Source organism: Gopherus flavomarginatus, chromosome 1, assembly GCF_025201925.1.
Source record: "Gopherus flavomarginatus isolate rGopFla2 chromosome 1, rGopFla2.mat.asm, whole genome shotgun sequence".
In the NCBI taxonomy this organism is placed as follows: domain Eukaryota; kingdom Metazoa; phylum Chordata; order Testudines; family Testudinidae; genus Gopherus; species Gopherus flavomarginatus.
The window spans coordinates 379,722,129-379,743,429 of record NC_066617.1 but is presented as its reverse complement, the minus strand read 5'-3'; the positions used below and the strand labels follow the sequence as shown (position 1 = coordinate 379,743,429).

Sequence of the window (21,301 nt, the reverse complement as noted above, 5' to 3'; positions counted from 1 at the left end):
CAGCATCTGCAAGTCTTGTTTTCTGAAGTGCTGCAATGTCAACGCTGAGTTTGTACAGCTCACAGTCTATCGAAGCTGACTTCTGTATGCTGCTTGTGTATTGTAGGTCGTCATTGTCTGTCACATTCCAGCTGCCAAGCTGGAAAGTTCTTGGTTTCTTACTTTTGCCAGGTGCAAGTTTTCAATCTGCCTTTCAACTTTTGGTCTAGCCCCACCCACCCCATGAGGCAAACAGACTGTGGCGGGTCAGCACCTGACTGTCCAGGGCTGCCCGGCTTTGTGGCAGGTGGTGGCTGATTAATGGAACACAGAGATTCCTCCCACCATTGAAGGTGACCTGTGGCGCTCTCCTCTACGCCAGTCAAGTGAGAGCTTACAACCCGTAACTGCCACCTTCCGTGTTGTGTCCATGCTGCCAGCAAGGATGTCCTCTCCATGTGAAGTGGCTGCAATAGCCTGGGCAGTTGATATGAAGACACTGCTTTGCCCATGTGTCAGCCGGGCCTTAAAAACCTCTAAGGAAGGAGATTCCACCACCTCCCTAGGGAACCCATTCCAGTGCTTAACCCCCTTCCTAGGGAAATAGTGTTTCCTAATATCCAACCTAGACCTCCCCCACTGCAACTTGAGACCATTACTCCTTGTTCTGTCATCTACCACCACTGAGAACAGTCTAGATCCATCCTCTTTGGAACCCCCTTCAGGTAGTTGAAAGCAGCTATCAAATCCCCCCTCATTCTTCTGCAGACTAAACAATCCCAGTTCCCTCAGCCTCTCCTCATAAGCTATGTGCTCCAGCCCCCTAATCATTTTCTTTGCCCTCCACTGGACTCTCCGATGTTTCCACATCCCTTCCATAGTGGGGGGACCAAAACTGGACACAGTACTCCAGGTGTGGCCTCACCAGTGTCGAATAGAGGGGAATAATCACTCCCCTCCATCTGCTGGCAGTGCTCCTCCCAGATCTGGCTGAAGACACAGATGTCATCAATATGCACCAGGGCAAAATTATCCATCCCCTTGAGTAACTGGTCCACCAGGCGCTGGCAGGTGGCAGGTGTCCCCTTTAGGCCGAAAGGCAGGACCAGGAACTCGTATAAGCCCAGAAGGGGGATAAAAGCAGATTTCAGCAGGGCATCCGGATCCAAAGATACTTGCCAGTACCCCTTGGTGAGATCCATAGTAGTGAGATAATGAGCCCCCCACCCCCAGCTTGTCTTGAAGCTTGTCAGGCCTAGGCATGGGGTAGGCATTGAGCGTGGTCATGGCATTAAGCCTCCAGTAATCCACACAAAACCAGATTGACCTGCCCTCCTTGAGGATCAACACCATGGAAGAGGCCAAAGGGCTGGCAGACGGCTGGATCACCCCTAAAGGCAGCATGTCCTTGACCTCTCTCTCCAGGTCCTGTGCCATGTTCCCAGTGACCCAGAACAGGGAGCATCTTACCGGGGGGGGTGGGCTCCTGTCTTCATCCGGTGGACAGCCAGGTTACTGAGTCCAGGCCGGTTGGAGAACAGCTGCAGGTAGGAACCCAGCACCTCTCTCTCTGCACAGCTCTACAATGTCCTTCTTAAGGAGATGGTTGTAGGCCATCTCCACACTGTTCCCAAGTGGCCACGGACTCACAGGCCTGTGCTCTCTCAGCTCCCCACAGTTCCTGGGAGGAACCGCTTCAGTGTGACAGCCCTTCTCGAGGGTCGACTCTCTCAGGGTTAAGCCATAGGCTCCTCCGCCTCCTGGAACCGCACCTCTCAGAGACTCCAGCCTGCCTGCTAATCCCCCCTCTGTTCTACTGCTCCCCAGTCACTTACTGCAGGACGCTCTGTCCACGGGGTGCAGTTTATCCCACCGCTGGCACCAGTTGGCACGGAGACACCGGGTCAGTGCTGTGGAACCGCTCCCCACAAAGCCAGTCAGGACTCTGGGGAGCCTCCTCTCTCTGAGCAGGCTGTCTGCAGGGCAAGAAGCTTCCACAGTTTCCACATTCCTGGGTCTGACCTTGGAGCATTCAGCATCCTCTTTGTCTGGATGGTACATTCCTTCCCGGGGCTCTGAGCAACACCCCTTAGCACTGGTGTCTGGGTGGTAAATTCCATCCCGGGCCTCTGGGCACCGCCCCCTGGCGCCGGCGTCCGGGTGGGACGTTCCCTCCTGGGGCTCTGGACGCCGCCCCCTGGCGCCGGCGTCCGGGTGGGACATTCCCTCCCGGGGCTCTGGGCGCTGTCCTCCAGTGCCGGCGTCCGGGTGAGACGTCCCTCTTGGAGCTCTGGGTGCCGCTCCCTGGCACCGGCATCCAGGTGGGACGTTCACTCCCGGGGCACTGTGCGCCACCCTCTGGCGCCGGCGTCTGGGTGGGATGTTCCCTCCCGGGGCTCTGGGCGCTGCCCCCTGGCACCGGCGTCCGGGTGGGACGTTCCCTCCCAGGGCTCTGGGCGCCGTCCCTTGGCGCCGGCGTCTGGGTGGGACGTTCCCTGGTGCCAGCATCCGGGTGGGACGTTCCTTCTTGGGGCTCTGGGCGCCGCCCCCTGGCACCGGCATCCGGGTGGGACGTTCCCTCCTGGGGCTCTGGGCGCCACCCCCTGGCACCGGCGTCTGGGTGGGACGTTCCCTCCCGGGGCTCTGGGCTCCGCCCTCTGGCGCTGGGGTCTGGGTGGGACGTTCCCTCTCGGCTCTCTGGGCGCCGCCCCCTGGCGCCGGCATCCGGGTGGGACGTTCCCTTCCGGGGCTCTGGGCGCCACCCCTTGGCACCGGCGTCCGGGTGGGACGCTCCCTCCCGGGGCTCTGGGGGCCACCCCTTGGCGCCGGCATCCGGTGGGATGTTCCCTCCCGGGGCTCTGGGGGCAGCTCCTTTAGCTCAGTGCCCCAGACCCAGAGTCGGGGCTGCAATGCCACGCGATGGGCGGGGGGTATGGGGGGGAGGATGGGCAGTAAACCTGAGCCTGGCTAATGCCCCCATAGGGACCGGGGTGGATTGACCTGGGAATGTTTTCTAGTTTTACTGGGGCTGTCTGCATGGGGGAGGGGAGAGCAGGGGGTGACTTTAGGTGAGGGACGGTACCTGAGCCGGGGTGGGGGGAGTTGACACCTTTGCCTGGGAAACTGGACAAAGGGAGGGAGGGAGAAGGAGGGGAGACCCGGCTGGAGGGGTTTTTAGTGTCAGTTTGGGCTGGGTGGGAAGAGGCAGGGAACCCCCAGTCTGGGGTCTAAGCTCCTTGCCCCCCAGAGGGACCTGGCTGAGGGGTCCTGGTTGTACCTACGAGCCCCTCCCAGGTGCCATGCTGGCTCCACTTCCCTTGCCCCACCCAGGTGCTGTGATGGGTCTGCTCCCCCTGCCCCCACCTGGGTGCTGTGCTGGGTCTGCTCCCCCGGGTGCTGCGCTGGGTTTGCTACCCCTGCCCCCACCTGGGTGCTGTGCTGGGTCTGCTCCCCCGGGTGCCGCGCTGGGTCTGCTCCCCATTCCCCCACCTGGGTGCTGTGCTGGGTCTGCTCCCCCTGCCCCCCCCGGGTGCCACGCTGGGTCTGCTCCCCCTGCCCCCCCCGGGTGCCACGCTGGGTCTGCTCCCCCTTCCCTCACCTGGGTGCTGTGCTGGGTCTGCTCCCCCTGCCCCCCCCGGGTGCCACGCTAGATCTGCTCCCCCTTCCCTCACCTGGGTGCTGTGCTGGGTCTGCTCCCCCTGCCCCCCCCGGGTACCATGCTGGGTCTGCTCCCCCAGATTCCTGCCCGGGGAGAGTGACCAGGCTGGACTGGCCCAGGGGCGATGAGAGAGAGACTCTGGAGTGGGGCAGAGAAGCCGCCTGGGGGGAGCTGCCATTTGGGGTGTCTCAGGGCGTGACCGTCCGCACACCCCTGCAGTGATGTTCACTTTATCTCCCTCTACCTCGTCTCCCCCCTCCCCCCGCTGCCCCACACCTGCTCACCTGTCCATCCGTCTGTCCTACCCCATTCCCAGGGCTCATGGCCGGCTCACCTCTGGGAGCAGCCCACTGCCCGGCCTGCACTTGTCTGTCCAGATCTCCCCCCTCCCCGCCTGACTGTCTGTCTGGTCCATCCCGACGTCTCCCCCGCCATAGGCTCTGCTTGTTCGGTGCCGGCCCAGCCGGGCTCCCTGGCAGCCCGCCCCGGCCCGTGCCTCCCCACCGTGCTAGGAATCCTGACCCTCCCGTTCTGCCCGCTCTGCCCCAGGTGTCTCCAGAACTATATCCCGCCCCAGAGCCTCACCCTGTCCTGCCCCGTGTGCCGCCAGACCTCCATCCTGCCCGAGCAGGGCGTGGCCGCGCTGCAGAGCAACTTCTTCATCACCAATCTCATGGAGGTGCTGCAGCGCTCCCCCGAGGGCAGCAGCCGCCCGGACGCCGCCACGCTGGACCCCGTCAGCGCCGTCACTGGCCAGCCGCTCTCCTGCCCCAACCACGAGGGCAAGGTGGGTGCCCCTGGCCTGGACAGGAGCTCTGGGGTGGAGAGGACCGGGGTGACCCCATTTCCTGGGGAGGTGGGTGCCCCTGGCCGGGGGAGGGCCTGGACAGGAGCCCCCGGGGGAGAGGACCAGGGTGACCCCATTTCCTGGGGAGGTGGGTGCCCTTGGCCTGGAGAGGAGCCCCAGAGGGGAGAGGACCAGGGTGACCCCATTTCCTGGGGAGGTGGGTGCCCCTAGCCGGGGGGAGGGCCTGGACAGGAGCCCCGGGGGGGGGGGAGAGGACCAGGGTGACCCCATTTTCTGGGGAGGTGGGTGCCTCTGGCCTGGAGAGGACCAGGGTGACCCCATTTCCTGGGGAGGTGGGTGCCCCTGGCATGGACAGGAGCCCCGGGGGGGGAGAGGACCAGGGTGACCCCATTTCCTGGGGAGGTGGGTGCCCCTGGCCTGGACAGGAGCCCCGGGGGAGAGGACCAGGGTGACCCCATTTCCTGGGGAGGTGGGTGCCCTTGGCCTGGAGAGGAGCCCCAGAGGGGAGAGGACCAGGGTGACCCTATTTCCTGGGGAGGTGGGTGCCCCTGGCCTGGACAGGAGCCCCAGAGGGGAGAGGACAAGGGTGACCCCATTTCCTGGGGAGGTGGATGCCCCTGGCCTGGAGAGGAGCCCCAGAGGGGAGAGGACCAGGGTGACCCTATTTCCTGGGGAGGTGGGTGCCCCTGGCCTGGACAGGAGCCCCAGAGGGGAGAGGACCAGGGTGACCCCATTTCCTGGGGAGGTGGGTGCCCCTGGCCTGGACAGGAGCCCCCGGGTGGAGAGGACCAGAGTGACCCCGTTTCCTGGGGAGGTGGGTGCCCCTGGCCTGGACGGGAGCCCCAGGGTGGAGAGGACCAGTGACCCTGTTCCTGGGGAGGTGGGTGCCCCTGGGAAAAAGGGCTTGGCCAGGGTGAACCTGGTTTTCAGGGAGCTGAGTGACAGAGTGAGGCGGGCTTTCTGGGCTGGTGCCGGCTGCCTCCCCCCACCCCCGGGACCTGGACAGCCAGGGCTGGGGGCCCTGCAGCCACGGGGGAGTGGCAGCCCCTGACCGACCGCTCCTCGCCCCCAGGTGATGGAGTTCTACTGCGAGTCGTGCGAAACGGCCATGTGCCGCGAGTGCACGGAGGGCGAGCACCGGGAGCACGTCACCGTGCCGCTGCGCAACGTGGTGGAGCACCACAAGGCCTCGCTGCAGCAGCAGCTCGACACCATCAAGAGCCGGTACAGGCCCCCCGGGGGGAGCAGGAAGGGGCTGTGGTGCTAAGGAGCTGCCCCCCTTCTGGCTGCCCCAGCTGATGATGGGTGGGGGCTGTGGAGAGGGGCTCCCCTGTGGGAGCCGGGGGGGGGCTGCCCCTGGCTGACGGCCCTGCCCCCCGCAGGCTGCCCTAGCTGACATCTGGGAGGGTGAGGGCTGGGGGGAGGCCCCACCCCCCAGGTGACATCCCTGCCCTCCGCAGGCTGCCCTAGCTGACATCTGGGAGGGTGGGGGCTGGGGGGAGGCCCCATCCCCCGGGTGACGGCCCTGCCCCCCGCAGGCTGCCCCAGCTGACGTCTAGGAGGGTGGAGGGTGTGGGCTGGGGGGAGGCCCCACCCCCCGGGTGACAGCTCTGCCCCCCGCACGCTGCCCCAGCTGACGTCTAGGAGGGTGGAGAGTGTGGGCTGGGGGGAGGCCCCACCCCCTGGGTGACAGCTCTGCCCCCCGCAGGCTGCCCCAGCTGACGGCTGCCATCGGGCTGGTGACCGAGATCAGCAAGCAGCTCACGGAGCGGAAGAACGCCGCCGTGGGCGAGATCAGCGGCTCCTTCGCGGAGCTGGAGCAGGCCCTGCAGCAGCGCAAGGGGCTGCTCGTGCATGACCTGGAGGCCACCTGCAGCGCCAAGCAGAAGGTAACCCCGGCCCCAGCCTCTCCCTGTGCCCTGATCTGGCCGGGGTCAGCCCCTCTCCCCCACCCCCAGACTGACCCTCGGAGGCCCCAGCCCCTGCCGCTCAGCGAGTGCCCCTGGTGGGACCCCGGCGGGAGACTTGTATCCAAAGGGAACCAGGCACCTCCCGGCCTGACTCTGCAGTGACTCCGCCCGCGGGAACAGCAGCCCTCACTTCACAGTGCCCCTCCCCGCCCCTCGCTCTCCGGCTTCTCGCGCCGGCTGGCTCCCTGCAGAGCGGGGCCCATCTCTGGGTGTTAGTTGGTCAGTGCTAGATATCCGGGCAGTTGGAGGGGCTGTTGTCTTATGGGGCTCCCCATGGCCATGGGCCCCAGGCAGCCAGGCACAGTCACAGCTGATCCCTGGGTCTCTGCCAACCACCTTTCCCCACCTAGTGACCCACGTCCAACCCAGGGGAAACGGAGGCACACAATATTTATCTAAAATATTATGAAAAATTCCCATTCTGTCACAGCCCCCCACCCCCTCCAGATCTGCCTGACTTACCCAGAACCTCCAGTGCTCCGTGCACATGCACCCCATAGACCCTGCCATGCAGAGCAACCTGCGAGACAAGTACAAGGAAGTGGGCCCCCCCAGGCCTGGCAACAGGCAAGGCAGGGCCAGGGGCATGCCCAGCTACAAAAAGCTCAGAGGGACAATGCTGTCCCCCATCCCCTACATGGCCCTGCAGCCCCAGGGGGAGTAGCATTTTCCCTCTGAGCTTTTTGTAGCTGGGCATCCCCCTGGCTCTGCCTTGCCCATGCCCTGCTGGCTGACCCCGCCCTGCCCCCCAGCCCCACAAATGCCTCTCGAGCTGACCCTGCCCCCCAACCCCACCTGTGCCCGGCTGGCTGACCCCGCCCCCGAGCCCAGCCTCACCCCTGTCCCCCAGCCCCGCCCCTGCCCCACTGACTGCCTTGCCCCCCAGCTGCCCCTGCCCTCTGGCTGATGTCCTCCTTCCCCAGGTGCTGCAGGCCCAGCTGGACGCCCTGCGGCAGGGCCAGGAGAACATCCTGAGCAGTTGCACGTTCACGGAGCAGGCGCTGCACCACGGCACGGAGACGGAGGTGCTGCTGGTGAAGAAGCAGATGAGTGAGCGGCTCAGCGCCCTGGCCAGCCAGGAGTTCCCCGAGCAGCCGCAGGAGAACGACCAGCTGGACTTCGTGGTGGAGACGGACGGCGTCCGCAAGTCCATCCTCAACCTGGGCGTGCTCATCACCACCAGCGCCATCGCCCACAAGACGGTGGCCACAGGCGAGGGGCTGCGGCACGCGGTGGTGGGGCAGCCCTCCTCCCTCACCATCACCACCAAGGACAAGGACGGCGAGCTGGTGCGCAGCGGCAGCGCCAGCCTGCAGGCCCAGGTGACGGCGCCCGATGGCGGCCGGGCCGAGGTCGAGGTGCTGGACAACAAGAACGGCACCTACGAGCTGGTGTACACGCCGCGGCAGGAGGGCGACTTCCTGCTCTCCATCCTGCTCTATGGGCAGCCCATCAGGGGCAGCCCCTTCCGTGCCAAGGCCCTCAAGGCCTGCGACGTGCCTCCCTCGCCCGACGACGTCAAGCGCCGCGTCAAGTCCCCCAGCAGCGGGCACATCCGGCAGAAGGCCGTGCGGCGCCCCTCCAGCATGTACGGCAGCGGCAAGAAGAAGGAGAACCCCATCGAGGACGAGCTCATCTTCCGCGTAGGTGAGCGCGGGGGCCGGGAAGTGAGAGGAAGTTGGGGGGGCCTGGGGCCATTGAGAGTAGGGGGCTGGGAGAGGAGAGGGTCCTGCAGGGGCCACAGAGCTCGTTGGGCCGCCTCAGCCTTCCCAGAAATGGCCAGGGTCTGCCCCGGCCCCGCTTGGCACTACACCAGGCAGGCCTCTGGAGCAGCGTCTCCCCTCAGGGTACCTGTCCCAGGGCAAGGACCCTGCTCCGCTTCGGCACCTCCTGGGTCTGACCTCGGAGCGTTCAGCCCCCTGCTCACCCCGTGAGCTCCCCACAGCGAGTCCCCCTGGGTGGGACCCCTGGGAGAGCCTCACCCCCAAATGGTCCTGCCCCCCACGCTGCAGCCAGCCGTGACTCCCAGCCTGCGTGTGACAGACGGGTTATTATCGTGGGGAGCCCAGTGTAGAACAGAGCTTGGCAGCACCGAGATCGGGGACCTTCGGCAAAGTCCATGGGGGGGCGAGAGCACTGGACCCTCGCCCCTGAGTCCCCAATCAGGAGACTGACTCGCTTCCAGCTGCCTGGTCTCCATCACAGCCATTGCCCTCCTCCGTCCTTTGTCCCTTTTGGAGTTCAGCAGGTCACCTGGGCTGCACCAACCCGCCCCCCCCCCCCCCCCCAGCTACTCCTTGCAGAGGAGGGGACCCGGCCAGCAGCTGCCAGGCTACGAGTGGTCGCCCCATCTCAAAAAGGCAACAAAAATGATGAGGGATATGGAACAGCTTCCATATGAGGAGAGATTAATAAGACCGGGACTGTTCAACTTGGAAAAGAGACGACTGAGGGGGGATATGACAGAGGTCTGTAAAATTTATTCCTCCTCATAACACAAGAACTAGGGGTCACCAAATGACATTAATAGGCAGCAGGTGTAACACATACAAAAGGAAGTATTTTTTCACACAACACACAATCAACCTGTGGAACTCCTTGCCAGAGGATGTTGCAAAGGCCAAGACTATAACAAGGTTCAACAAAGAACTAGATAAATTCGTGGAGGATAGGTCCATCAATGGCTGTCAGCCAGGATGCGCAGGGATGGTGTACCTAACCTCTGTTTGCCAGAAGCTGGGAATGGGTGACTGGGGATGGATCACTTGGCGATTCCCTGTTCTGTTCATTCCCTCGGGGGCACCTGGCATTGGCCACTGTTGGTAGACAGGATACTGGGCTAGATGGTGTGACGATGCTGCCCGTGGGAGCCAGCTGAGGTCACTCAATCAGGGTGAACTGCAAACAAAACGGGGCAGACAAACCCCAAACGCTGGTGGTTATTCCAATACTTAGATTTACCAACCAGCACAAAACAGCTTGTATAGCACCTCACTGGTTACTTAGAAGTCCAAACAATGCAGTTCCCTTAAAGTGCCCAGCCTCAGGACTCCGTCCAGACACACCTGTCAGATATGATGATGATTTCTGAAAATCTTACTTCATCATATAAAAGAAAAGGTTCTTCCAATCCCAAAGGATCAGCCACATACCCAGGTCCAATTATAACCTCGATCTTACCCAAAATACACGCTATAGCCAATTCTTGTTAACTAAGCTAAAATTTATTACAAAAAAAAAGAGAGAGAGAGAGTTGGTTGAAAGATCAATATACAGACAGACTTGAATTCAATTCTTGAGGTTCAGATACATGGCAGAGATGAGCATGTAGTTGCCAAAAATCCTTTTAGAAATAGTCCAGAGGTTATAGTCCAATATCCATATTCAGGGTGGCTCCAGTCAGTGACTGGGGATCTCAATCCTTATGGCTTAAGGTTTCTCCTTCTTGAAACCCAAAGCAGATCCGAGATGAAGAAGGATCGTGTCCCAGGCTTCTTATACATTTCCAGCAGCCTTTTGCCTTGAGAAAACAATAGGTTTTTAACTCCTTCTCCCAAACATCCTGGCAATTAGCACAGAGTAATTATTCATTAAACAGTTCAGATACAGGTTACCACAACCTTCAAAGAGACACATAGACAATAATACTATTTCACTCAAGTATCTTCCTAAATGTTAATATTCCTTTTTTGATCTTTGAATCAAAGCCATAGCAATAGACAAGACTTGTTTGCTGACATCCCAAGACCTGAGCAAACATCTCCCCTTCTACCTCTAACAATGCGGCTGCATTTCACAGTTCTGTTCATTTAGTATCTTCCTAAACAGTTTCTAAAGTTCGGCCCTGGGTCAGGTCAGTCTGGGAGGTAATTAACTCTTCCTGGCCCTGTCACCTTTCATTGTGATATTATATCACACTCAGAATGTTACAGTGGACCCTTGGTCTGACCCATTGTGGCTGCTCTTATGGTCACACCTTAGCAGTGGTCAGATGGCGAACATAGCTGGCCTCAGTGTGAATGTGGCAGGAGCCCAGGCTAGCTCTGAGGATAGGCAAAAAGCAACGTAAGATTGTAGACAGGTTAAATGTCTTCCAGTCGGCAGGGCCCGATGAAACTCACCCTAGAACACTCCAGGAGCCGGCTGAAGAGATCTCCGAATCAATGGCCAGTAGCTTAAAGATCTTCTGGAGGACCAGAGTGATCCCAGAAACTGGAAATGGTCAAATATAGTTGTCAGGGATCCACAGGCCAGTGCCCTGTGCCAGCTCCAGGACAGCTGCTAGCAGACCCCTGCAGGGCGTCAGCCCGCTCCTGATCACACTCGCTGGGGTCAGCCCCTTGGCTCCTCCCCCAGGGGCTGACCCTCGGAGCCCCCAGACCCCACGATATGCCGGGAGCCCCCTCAGCGAGTGCCCCTGGTGGGACCCCAGTGGGAGACTTGTATCCAAGGGGATCCAAGCACCCCCCGCCCTGACTCTGTAGTGACTCTACCTGTGGGAACAGCAGGGGGGTGCCTGGGGGTCTGGACCCAGCGCAGAGAGTCCTGGGTTAGCGCCAGGTCGAAACAGAGCCCAGAGCCCCCCGGCCCCTCTGTAATCCCCTCCAGGAGCGTGTCCTTGTGCCACCCATCCTTAACACCTCCCGTCCCCTCCTCTGCCTTTGCTGTCCAGCTGGTCACACCGGCTGGCTGCCTGTGGAGGGGGGCCCATCCCTGAGCGTTGGGTGCTAGATGCCAGATGTCTGGGCATGTGTCTTCTGGGCCTCTCTGTGGGCCCGGGCTCCAGCCAGCTAGCACAGTCCATCACATCAGGACCTATCTATAAAAAGGGGAATGACCCAGTGAATTACAGACAAGTCAGCTTAACCTCAGGACCCGGAGAGGTAAACGGAGCAAATAATTGGTTTGTAAGCATCTAGAAGAGAATAAGGCGATAAGGAACAGTCAGCCTGGATTTGCCAAGCACAAATCGTGTCAAACCAACCTTCTCTGACAGGATAACAAGCCTTATGGCTGTGGGGCTACGGGAGATGTGACCTATCTTGGCTTTAGTGAGGCTTTTCTTGCTGTCTCAATGGCCTTCTCATAAGCAAACTAGGGAGAAGTGCTTAGATAAACCTCCTGTGAGGTGAAGTGCGCAACTTCTTGGAAGCCATACTCCGAGCTGGAAGGACATATCCAGATTGTACCCTGGGGAATGTGACAGCACATCGAGTGGGGTCCCACCGGTGTCTGTCCTGGGTCTGGTGCCGTTCGATTCCTCATTAGTGATTTGGATACTGGCGTAGGGAGTGCACTTACATACAGCCTTTGTGGACAAACTGGAGAAATGGTCTGAAGTACGTAGGATGAAATTCAATAAGGACAAATACAAAGGTCTCCCCTTAGGAAGGAACAATCAGTAGCACACATCCAAATGGGAAATGACTGCCTAGGGAGGAGCACTGCGGAAAGGGATCTGGGGGTCACAGTGGATCACAAGCTAAATAGTGTAACATTGGTGCAAAAAAAGTGAACATCATTCTGGTATGTATTAGCAGGAGTGTTGTAAGCAAGACATGAGAAGTAATTCTTCTGCCTCTGACTAGGCCTCAGCAGGAGTATTGTGTCCAATTCTGGGCGACACATTTCAGGAAAGATGTGGACAAATTGGAGAAAGTCCAAAGAGCAATAAAAATGATGAAAGGTCTAGAAAACATGACCTATGGGAGAAGATGAAAAATTGGGTTTGTTTAGTCTGGAGAAGAGAAGACTGATAGGGGACCTGATAGCAGTTTTCAAGTATAGCTCAGTGGTTTGAGCATTGGCCTGCTAAGCCCAGGGTTGTGAGCTCAATCCCTGAGGGGGCCACTTGGGATCTGGGGCAAAAATCTGTCTGGGGATTGGTCCTGCTTTGAGCAGGGGGTTGGACTAGATACTTCCTGAAGTCCTTGATATTCTATGATTCTATGTAAAAGGTTGTTACAAGGAGGAGGGAGTAGAATTGTTCTTGTTAATCTCTGAGGACAGGATGAGAAGCAATGGGCTTAAATTGCAGCAAGGGCGGTTTAGGTTGGACATTAGGAAAAGCTTCCTGTCAGGGTGGCTAAGCACTGGAATAAATTGCCCAGGGAGGTTAGACAAACACCTGTCAGGGATGGTCCTTCCCTGAGTGCAGGGGACTAGGCTAGCTGACCTCTCGAGTCCCTCTGGTCCTACCCTGCTGTGATTCTGTGCCTGCTCCCCGTGCCCCTCCTGCCTGGTTGCCCCGGCTGAAGCCCCTCTGTGACGATGCGGTTCTGGAGGGACCCAACTGAGAGTGCCAATTCAGGACCAATTGCTCAAACAGGGCAGTCACAGCCCTAGACTGGGGTTTTTCCACCTCTAAGGCACCAAACCAGCCAGACAAAAATGGCTTCGGTTTTACTCCACTGGCCAACCACAAGTCACACAAGCAATTTCCTTAGACAATCCAGCTTTCCAGTATCACCACCAGTGCCACTTGTCCTGGGGATGAAAGGTTATGAAAACCAACACCCCAGTAAAAGAAAAAGGTTCTCTTGATCCCAAAGGACCAAGCCCCAGACCCAGGTCAATATACACATCAGATCTTACCCACAAATCACACTGTTGCCAATCCTTTAGAATCTAAAATCTAAAGGTTTATTCATAAAGGGAAAAAGATAGAGATGAGAGCTAGAATTGGTTAAATGGAATCAATTCCATACAGTAATGGCAAAGTTCTTAGTTCAGGATTGTAGCAGTGATGGAGTAAATTGCAGGTTCAAATCAAGTCTCTGGAGCATCCCCCACTGGGATTGGTCATCAGTCCCTTGTATAGAGCTTCAGCTTGTAGCAAAGTCCCTCCAGAGGTAGGAAGCAGGACTGAAGACCAGATGGAGATGAGGCATCAGCCTTATATAGGCTCTTCCAGGTGTAAGAACACTTCTTTGTTCTTACTGTGGAAAATTACAGCAAAATGGAGTTTGGAGTCACATGGGCCAGTTTCTGCACACCCTGCTGAGTCACAAGGCGTATCTGCCTCCTCTCAATGGGTCAATTTGTGTAGCTGATGGTCCTTGATGGGCCGTCAAGCAGGCTAAGCAGAGCTAACACCCACTTGTCTGGGATCTTTCCCAGTAACACAGCATAAGTTTGAAATATAGACAGTATACAGTCAATACTTATAACTTCAACTACAAAATGATACATACACACAGACAGCATAATCATAACCAGTAACTCATAACTTGGTCTTAGACACCTTATATGACCCCTTTTACATAGGATTTGGTGCCACTACAGGACCTTGGTTGCAACCCATATTCTATATGGTCCCAGTTTATATCAATAACGTCACACCCTCACCCTGTGCTCTGCCTGCAGGAAGCCGAGGCCGGGAGAAGGGGGAATTCACCAACCTGCAGGGCATCTCCACCTCCAGCTCTGGTCGCATCGTTGTGGCTGACAGCAACAACCAGTGTGTGCAGGTAGGGACTCGTCGGCTCCTGCCCTTACACCCCAGCTTCCCCCGCACTGACTGCCCTGCTCTGCCCCCGCCAGGTCTTCTCCAACGAGGGTCAGTTCCGGCTGCGCTTCGGCATGCGGGGCCGCTCCCCTGGGCAGCTGCAGCGCCCTACCGGCGTCACGGTCGACATGAACGGGGACATCATCATCGCTGACTACGACAACCGCTGGGTCAGCATCTTCTCCCCCGAGGGCAAGTTCAAGGTGAGAGGGCAGGGCAGAGGCGTGACCAGGCGGGCTGGTTAGTGCCCACAGGGGACGTGATCAAGGGAGAGAAAGACCTGCCTGGGGCAGAGAAGGTGGGTTTGAGTGTCTCCCTTCCCCTGGCATGAAGGGGAGACCCTGACAGGGAGCATATGTATTCTAGGGCAAAGGAAACAGTTCGAAACCCACTTCGCAACTGGCCTGTGGAACTCTGCCACTAGGGCCCCCTGAACCAGGAGCTGAGCAGGAGGACAAATCTGAGGAACTGTCCCAGACTGAGGGGTCATTAGTGGAGGTTTGGGAACAAATTGATAAACTAAACAGTAACAAGTCACAGGCCTAGATGGGCAGCAAAGCATCCTGTGGCACCTTATAGACTAACAGTCGTTTTGGAGCATGAGCTTTCGTGGGTGAATACCCACTTCATCGGATGCATGTCCATGGACCATGATGCGTGGCCCAGATGGGATTCACCCGAGAGTTCTGAAGGAACAAAAATGTGAACTTGCAGAACTGCTAACTGTGGTCTGTAACCTATCGTTTAAATCAGCTTCTGTACCAGATGACTGGAAGTTAGCTAATGTGATGCCAATATTTAAAAAGGGCTCCAGAGGTGCCCCTGGCCATTGCAGCCTGACTTCAGTACCGGGCAAATTGGTTGAAACTATAGTAGAGAGCAGAATTGTCAGACACGGATTGGTAACTGGTTAAAAGACAGGGAATTAGAGGGTAGGGATAAATGGTCAGTTTTCAGAATGGAGAGAGGTAAATTGTGGTGTCCCCCAGGGGTCTGTACAGGGCCCAGTTCTATTTAACTTATTCCTAAATGATGTGGAGAAAGGGGTAAACAGTGAGGTGGCAAAGTTTGCAGATGATACTAAACTGCTCAAGATAGTTAAGACCAAAGCAGATTGCGAAGAGCTACAAAGAGATCCCACAAAACTGGGTGAGTGGGCAACAAAATGGCAGATGAAATTCAGCGTTGAGAAGTGCGAAGTAATGCACGTTGGAAAACAAAATCCCAACTAATCAATACAAAAACGTAGTCAATTTGTTAGTCTCTAAGGTGCCACAAAGACTCCTTGTTGTTATTACAAAAACTAATTTCCCCCAGCGAAATACTCCCACCTTCTTGTCAACTGTTTGAAATGGGCCACCCTGATTACATTAGCCTCATTAACCCCACAAAACTGATTTCCACCCCTTCTTGTCAACTGTTGAGAACAGCCAACTTCCAACTTCAATTGAATTGGCTCGTTAGCACTGACCCCCCACTTGGTAAGGCAACTTCTATCTTTTCATGTACTGTGTGCATATACCTGCTACTGTATTTCCCACTGCATGCATCTGATGAAGTGGGTTCTAGCACACGAAAGCTTATGCCCAAATAAATTTGTTAGTCTGTAAGGTGCCACAAGGACTCGTTGTTTTTATAATCCCAACTATACGTATAAAACGATGGGGTCTGAGTTAGCTGTTACCATTCAATAAAGAGATCTCGGAGTCATTGTGGATTGTTCTCTCGAAACATCCACGCAATGGGCAGCGACAGTCAAAAAAGCAAACAGAATGTTGGGAATCATAAAGAAAGGGACAGATAGTAAGACAGAAAATATCATGTTGCCTCTATATAAATCCATGGTGCACCCACAGCTTGAATACCGCGTGCAGTTGTGGTCACCTCATCTCATAAAAGATGTTTTGGAATTGGAAAAGGTTCAGAAAAGGGCAATAAAAATGATTAGGGGTATGGAACGGCTGCCACATGAGGAGAGATTAATAAGATTGGGACTTTTCAGCTTGGAAAAGAGACGACTAAGGGGGGATATGATAGAAGTCTATAAAATCATGACTGGTGTGGAGAAAGTCAATAAGGAAGTGGTATTTGCTCCTTCTCATAACACAAGAACTAGAGGTCACCGAATGACATTAATAGGCAGCAGGTTTAAAACAAAGAAAAGGAAGTGTTTTTTCACACAACACACAGTCAGTCTGTGAAGCTCTTTGCCAGAGGATGTTGTGAAGGCCAAGACCATAATAGGGTTCAAAAAAGAACTAGGTAAGTTCCTGGTGGACAGGTCCATCGATGGCTATTAGCCAGGCTGGGCAGGGATGGTGTCCCTAGCCTCTGTTCACCAGAAGCTGGGAATGGGTGACGGGATGGATCACTTGGTGACTCCCTGTTCTGTTCATTCCCTCTGGGGCACCTGGCACTGGCTGCTGTTGAAAGGCACTGGGCTAGATGGACCTTTGGTCTGGCCCAGTAGGGCTGTTCTTGTGCCCCATAACAAGCCAGCAGAGCAACACCCGAGGGGTTGAATAGCGGGCTCTAGCCCCCAGCCCGGGGGCCGTTCCTCAGCAACAGGATATTGGGGACATGCCAGCCCTGGGGCTGGAGGTTGTTCCCGTTCGAGACACGGGGCTGGGTGGAGGGAGGCAGGGCTCGTACAGGTTCCAGTCCCCAGGCCGTGTGATCCAATGTCCCGCTCCCTGCCACTGCAGACAAAGATCGGGGCTGGGCGGCTGATGGGCCCCAAGGGCGTGGCCGTGGACCGCAATGGCCACATCATCGTGGTGGACAACAAGGCCTGCTGCGTCTTCATCTTCCAGTCCAATGGGAAGCTGGTGACCAAGTTTGGCGGCCGCGGGACGGCGGAGCGGCAGTTTGCAGGTACCCTTGATGGTAATACCTCGACCAGCAGGTCCTTACTACTGCATGTTTTGGCTTCCTGCTGCGCCAGCCTGGTGAGTTCGGGGGCCTCCACTCCTCTGGGCCTCAGGGCGCTTGGACAGGCAGCGCACACTCGTGGCCTGAATGCGAGACTGGGCGCCAGGACTCCTGGGTTCTTTCCTGTCTGGGAGGGGAGTGGGGGGTTAGAGCAGGGGGCTCGGAGCCAGGACTCCTGGGTTCTCTCCTATCTGTGAGGGAAGTGGGGGCTGGTGGGTTAGAGCAGGAGGGGCTGGGCGCCAGGACTCCTGGGTTCTATCTGAGCTGGGAGAGGAGTGGGGTCGGGTGGGTTGAGGTGGGGTGGGGGAGCAGGTTCTATCCTGGCTGGGAGGGGGGGGGTAGTGGGGTCTAGTGGTTAGAGCAGGGGGGGACCAGGAGCCAGGATTCCTGGATTCTCTCCCAGCTGGGAGAAGAGTGGGATCTGGTGGTTAGAGCAGGAGGGGGCTGGGAGCCAGAACTCCTGGGTTCTTTTCTCTCCTTTCTCAGCACTTGTCTTCTGTGAATGGCCATGAAGCCCTGCCCGGCTGGTGTTTCCTGCTGTGGTCACTAACTGCCCCTCCCCACACGTCCAGCCCAGTGCCCAGGCTCACCAGCTGCTCTGACAGCATTCACCGTGCATTGACCTCCACGGCCCCCGGTGTTGCCCTCCCTGCCCCATCCCCAGGATCGTGGGCATTCGATGGGGGGACAGACCTGACGTGCCACGAGGCAGGCGCTCGTTCCCCTGCCCCTGCTGCCCCCGGATGGCTCCTGGCCCGTGTGCTGAGGCAGGTTCAGGGGTTTCCTTCTCTCCTCCCAGGGCCCCACTTCGTCGCTGTTAACAACAAGAACGAGATTGTGGTGACCGACTTCCACAACCACTCGGTGAAGGTGAGTCGGCCTTGTCCCTGCCCTGGCACCTAGCCACAGGATGGGCCCTGGGAGGGACCCTTCACACACGCTGCCTCAGCGCCCCAGAGACTGACCCCCGGGCTCCGTCTGCCTGCGTCCTGGCTGAGCTCTGCCCAGCACATCTCGGGGAGCTGTGTCCTGCTGCCCTCCCCGCCACAGCCCAGCTGGGAGCTGCAGTCACCCCCCCCCCCGCCACCCAGCTGGGAGCCACGGGCCCCTCCCCCCCGCCACCCAGCTGGGAGCCACGGGCCCCTCCCCTGCCCAGCTGGGAGCCACGGGCCCCTCCCCTGCCCAGCTGGGAGCCACGGGCCCCTCCCCCCACCCAGCTGGGAGCCACGGGCCCCTCCCCTGCCCAGCTGGGAGCCACGGGCCCCTCCCCTGCCCAGCTGGGAGCCACAGGCCCCTCCCCCTCACCCAGTTGGGAGCCGCAGGGCCCTCCCCCTCGCCCAGCTGGGAGCCACAGGCCCCTCCCCCTCGCCCAGCTGGGAGCCACAGGCCCCTCCCCCTCACCCAGCTGAGAGCCGCAGGGCCCTCCCCCCCGCCCAGCTGGGAGCCGCAGGGCCCCACCACCACCACGCAGCTGGGAGCCACAGGCCCTCCCCTGCCCAGCTGGGAGCCACAGGTCCCCACCACTACCACCCAGCCAGGAGCCACAGGCCCCCCCCGCCCAGCTGGGAGCCGCAGGCCCCCGCCCCCCACCACGCAGCCGGGAGCCACAGGCCCTCCCCTGCCCAGCTGGGAGCCACAGGTCCCCACCACTACCACCCAGCCAGGAGCCACAGGCCCCCCCTGCCCAGCTGGGAGCCGCAGGCCCCCGCCCCCCACCACGCAGCCGGGAGCCGCAGGCCCTCCCCTGCCCAGCTGGGAGCCGCAGGCCCCCGCCCCCCACCACGCAGCCGGGAGCCGCAGGCCCTCCCCTGCCCAGCTGGGAGCCACAGGCCCCCACCACCACCACGCAGCCGGGAGTCACAGGCCCTCCCCTGCCTAGCTGGGAGCCGCAGGCCCCCGCCCCCCACCACGCAACCGGGAGCTGCAGGCCCCTCCCCCCCACACCCAGCCGGGAGCCTTAGGCCCCTCCCCCCCCCCAGCTGGGAGCCCTGCAGCTCAGGGCAGTGCCGGGTTCGTCAGTCCCCAGCCTCAGTGTGGGGCGTCCTTGGGGAGCCCAGAGCAGCAGCGGTTATGAGGTTGCCGCCCGGCCCGTCTGCTCTGGAGTGTGGAGTTGGCCTCTCCCTTGCAGCCTGTTCCCCAGTGGCGGCCGGCTCCCCCCAGCCCCTCGGCCTGCCCAAGTGCCACGCTCCGGGGGCTCCCCAGCCCTTGGTGGCCCTCCATTGAGCCAACGCCCCCTCCAGGTTCCAGCATGGCTCATAGCCTCCTCCCAGCCGGGTGGGTCAGGGGCTGGCGGGGTGACGAGCCCCTCTCCCCCAGGTGTACAGCGCCGACGGCGAGTTCCTCTTCAAGTTTGGCTCCCACGGGGAGGGAAACGGGCAGTTCAATGCCCCCACTGGCGTGGCCGTCGACTCCAACGGCAACATCATCGTGGCTGACTGGGGCAACAGCCGGATCCAGGTAGGCAGCGAGGGCTGGGACCTAGCAGGGGGTCTCTGGGAACCCACCAGGGTGGCAGTTCCTCCCTTCCCCCCCACATTGGCATTCCTGTCTCCAGCATTGGAGAAATGCCCCATCCCTCCTTGACTCTAAGCGCTGGCCCCATTGTGTCTAGTGGCAGTGAATTCCATAGGATCGTCACACACAGAGCGGGAGGGGATTTCCCTGGTCCTTGAGACCATCCCCAGGGCTGACCAGCTTCTGACTGGCACTGGTGGGTAGTGATCCGGGATGTGGCTGAGACCCTCCTTGGGCCTGGCACTGATGGGTGGGGCAGGGGCCCAGGTTGTTCCGGGCGGTGGGGAGACCCTGTCGGGGGGCGGTGCCACGGCTCTGCAGTACATAAGAGCGGCCACACTGGGTCAGACCAAAGGTCCATCTAGCCCAGTATCTTGTCTACCAACAGTGGAATATCCACCAATGTTTGGGGTCTGTCTGCCCCGTTTTGTTTGCAGTTCACCATAATTGAGTGACCTCAGCTGGCTCCCACGGGCAGCACCGTCACACCATCTAGCCCAGTATCCTGTCTACCAACAGTGGCCAATGCCAGGTGCCCCCGAGGGAATAAACAGAGCATGGAATCGCCAAGTGATCCATCCCCTGTCGCCCATTCCCAGCTTCTGGCAAACAGAGGTTAGGGACACCATCCCTGCCCATCCTTGCTGATAGCCACTGATGGATCTATCCTCCATGAATTTATCTAGTTCTTTGTTGAACCCTGTTATAGTCTTGGCCTTCACAACATCCTCTGGCAAGGAGTTCTACAGGTTGATTGTGTGTTGTGTGAAAAAATACTTCCTTTTGTATGTGTTACACCTGCTGCCTATCAATTTGGTCCTGCTAGTGAAGGCAGGGGGCTGGACTCGATGACCTTTCAAGGTCCCTTCCAGTTCTAGGAGATAGGTATAGCTCCAGTTATTACCTTTATTGCCAATTTCATTTGGTGACCCCTAGTTCTTGGTTATGAAAAGGAGTAAATACCACTTCCTTATTGACTTTCTCCACACCAGTCATGATTTTATAGACCTCTGTCATATCTCACCTTAGTCGTCTCTTTTCCAAGTTGAACAGTCCCAGTCTTATTAATCTCTCATCATGCGGAAGCTGTTCCACACCCCTTATCATTTTTGTTGCCCTTTTCTGAACCTTTTCCAATTCCAAAATATCTTTTTTGAGATGGGGCGACCACATCTGCACGCAGTATTCAAGGTGTGGGCGTACCACAGATTTATATAGAGGCAATATGATATTTTCTGTCTTATTATCTATCCCTTTCTTAATGATTCCCAACATTCTGTTCGCTTTTTTGACGCTGCTGCACATTGAGTGGATGTTTTCAGAGAACTATCCACAATGACTCCAAGGTCTCTCTTTCTTGAGTGAAAACAGCTAATTTAGACCCCATCATTTTATATGTAGAGTTGAGATTGCTTTCCCATGTGCATTACTTTGCATTTATCAACATTAAATTTCGTCTGCCGTTTTGTTGCCCAGTCACCCAGTTTTGTGAGATCCCTTTGTAACTTTTCACAGTCTGCCTGGGACTTAACTATCTTGAGTAGTTTTGTATCATCTGCAAATTTTGCCACATCACTGTTTATTAGGGCTGTCAAGCAATTAAAAACACTAATTGCGATTAATCACACTGTTGAACAATAATAGAATTCAATTTATTTAAATATTTTTGGATGTTTTCAACTATATTGATTTCAGTTACAACACAGGATACAAATTGTACAGTGCTCACTTTATATTATTTTTTTATTACAAATATTTGCACTATAAAAAAACAAGAAATAGTATTTTTCAATTCCCCCATTACAAGTACTGCAGTGCAATCTCTTTATCCTGAAAGTTGAACTTACAAAATGTAGAATTATGTACAAAAATAACTGCATTCAAAAATAAAACCGTGTAAAACTTTAGAGCCTTTAAGTCCACTCAGTCCTACT

The 21,301-nt window shown here is 57.8% G+C and overlaps 1 protein-coding gene across 17 annotated transcripts in view; it reads left to right on the top strand.

Annotated features, from left to right (window-relative positions):
- The window catches only part of TRIM3 (tripartite motif containing 3), a 68,026-nt gene that overhangs the window by 30,632 nt on the left and 16,093 nt on the right, over positions 1-21,301 (top strand). For 14 of the 17 annotated variants that reach the window (XR_007774761.1, XM_050959228.1, XM_050965679.1 and 11 more), the window contains 9 exons: positions 4,187-4,424; positions 5,518-5,669; positions 6,154-6,334; positions 7,339-8,062; positions 13,781-13,884; positions 13,958-14,125; positions 16,628-16,808; positions 17,653-17,723; positions 19,170-19,310. Coding sequence is in view for 16 of the 17 variants with exons in the window: in XM_050954679.1 (XP_050810636.1) it covers positions 4,187-4,424; positions 5,518-5,669; positions 6,154-6,334; positions 7,339-8,062; positions 13,781-13,884; positions 13,958-14,125; positions 16,628-16,808; positions 17,653-17,723; positions 19,170-19,310 (1,960 nt within the window). In the remaining variant the exon portion in view is untranslated. The remainder of the gene's footprint in view (positions 1-4,186; positions 4,425-5,517; positions 5,670-6,153; positions 6,335-7,338; positions 8,063-13,780; positions 13,885-13,957; positions 14,126-16,627; positions 16,809-17,652; positions 17,724-19,169; positions 19,311-21,301) is intronic. The other 3 variants (XM_050955542.1, XM_050967196.1, XM_050956724.1) reach the window with 1 other exon arrangement.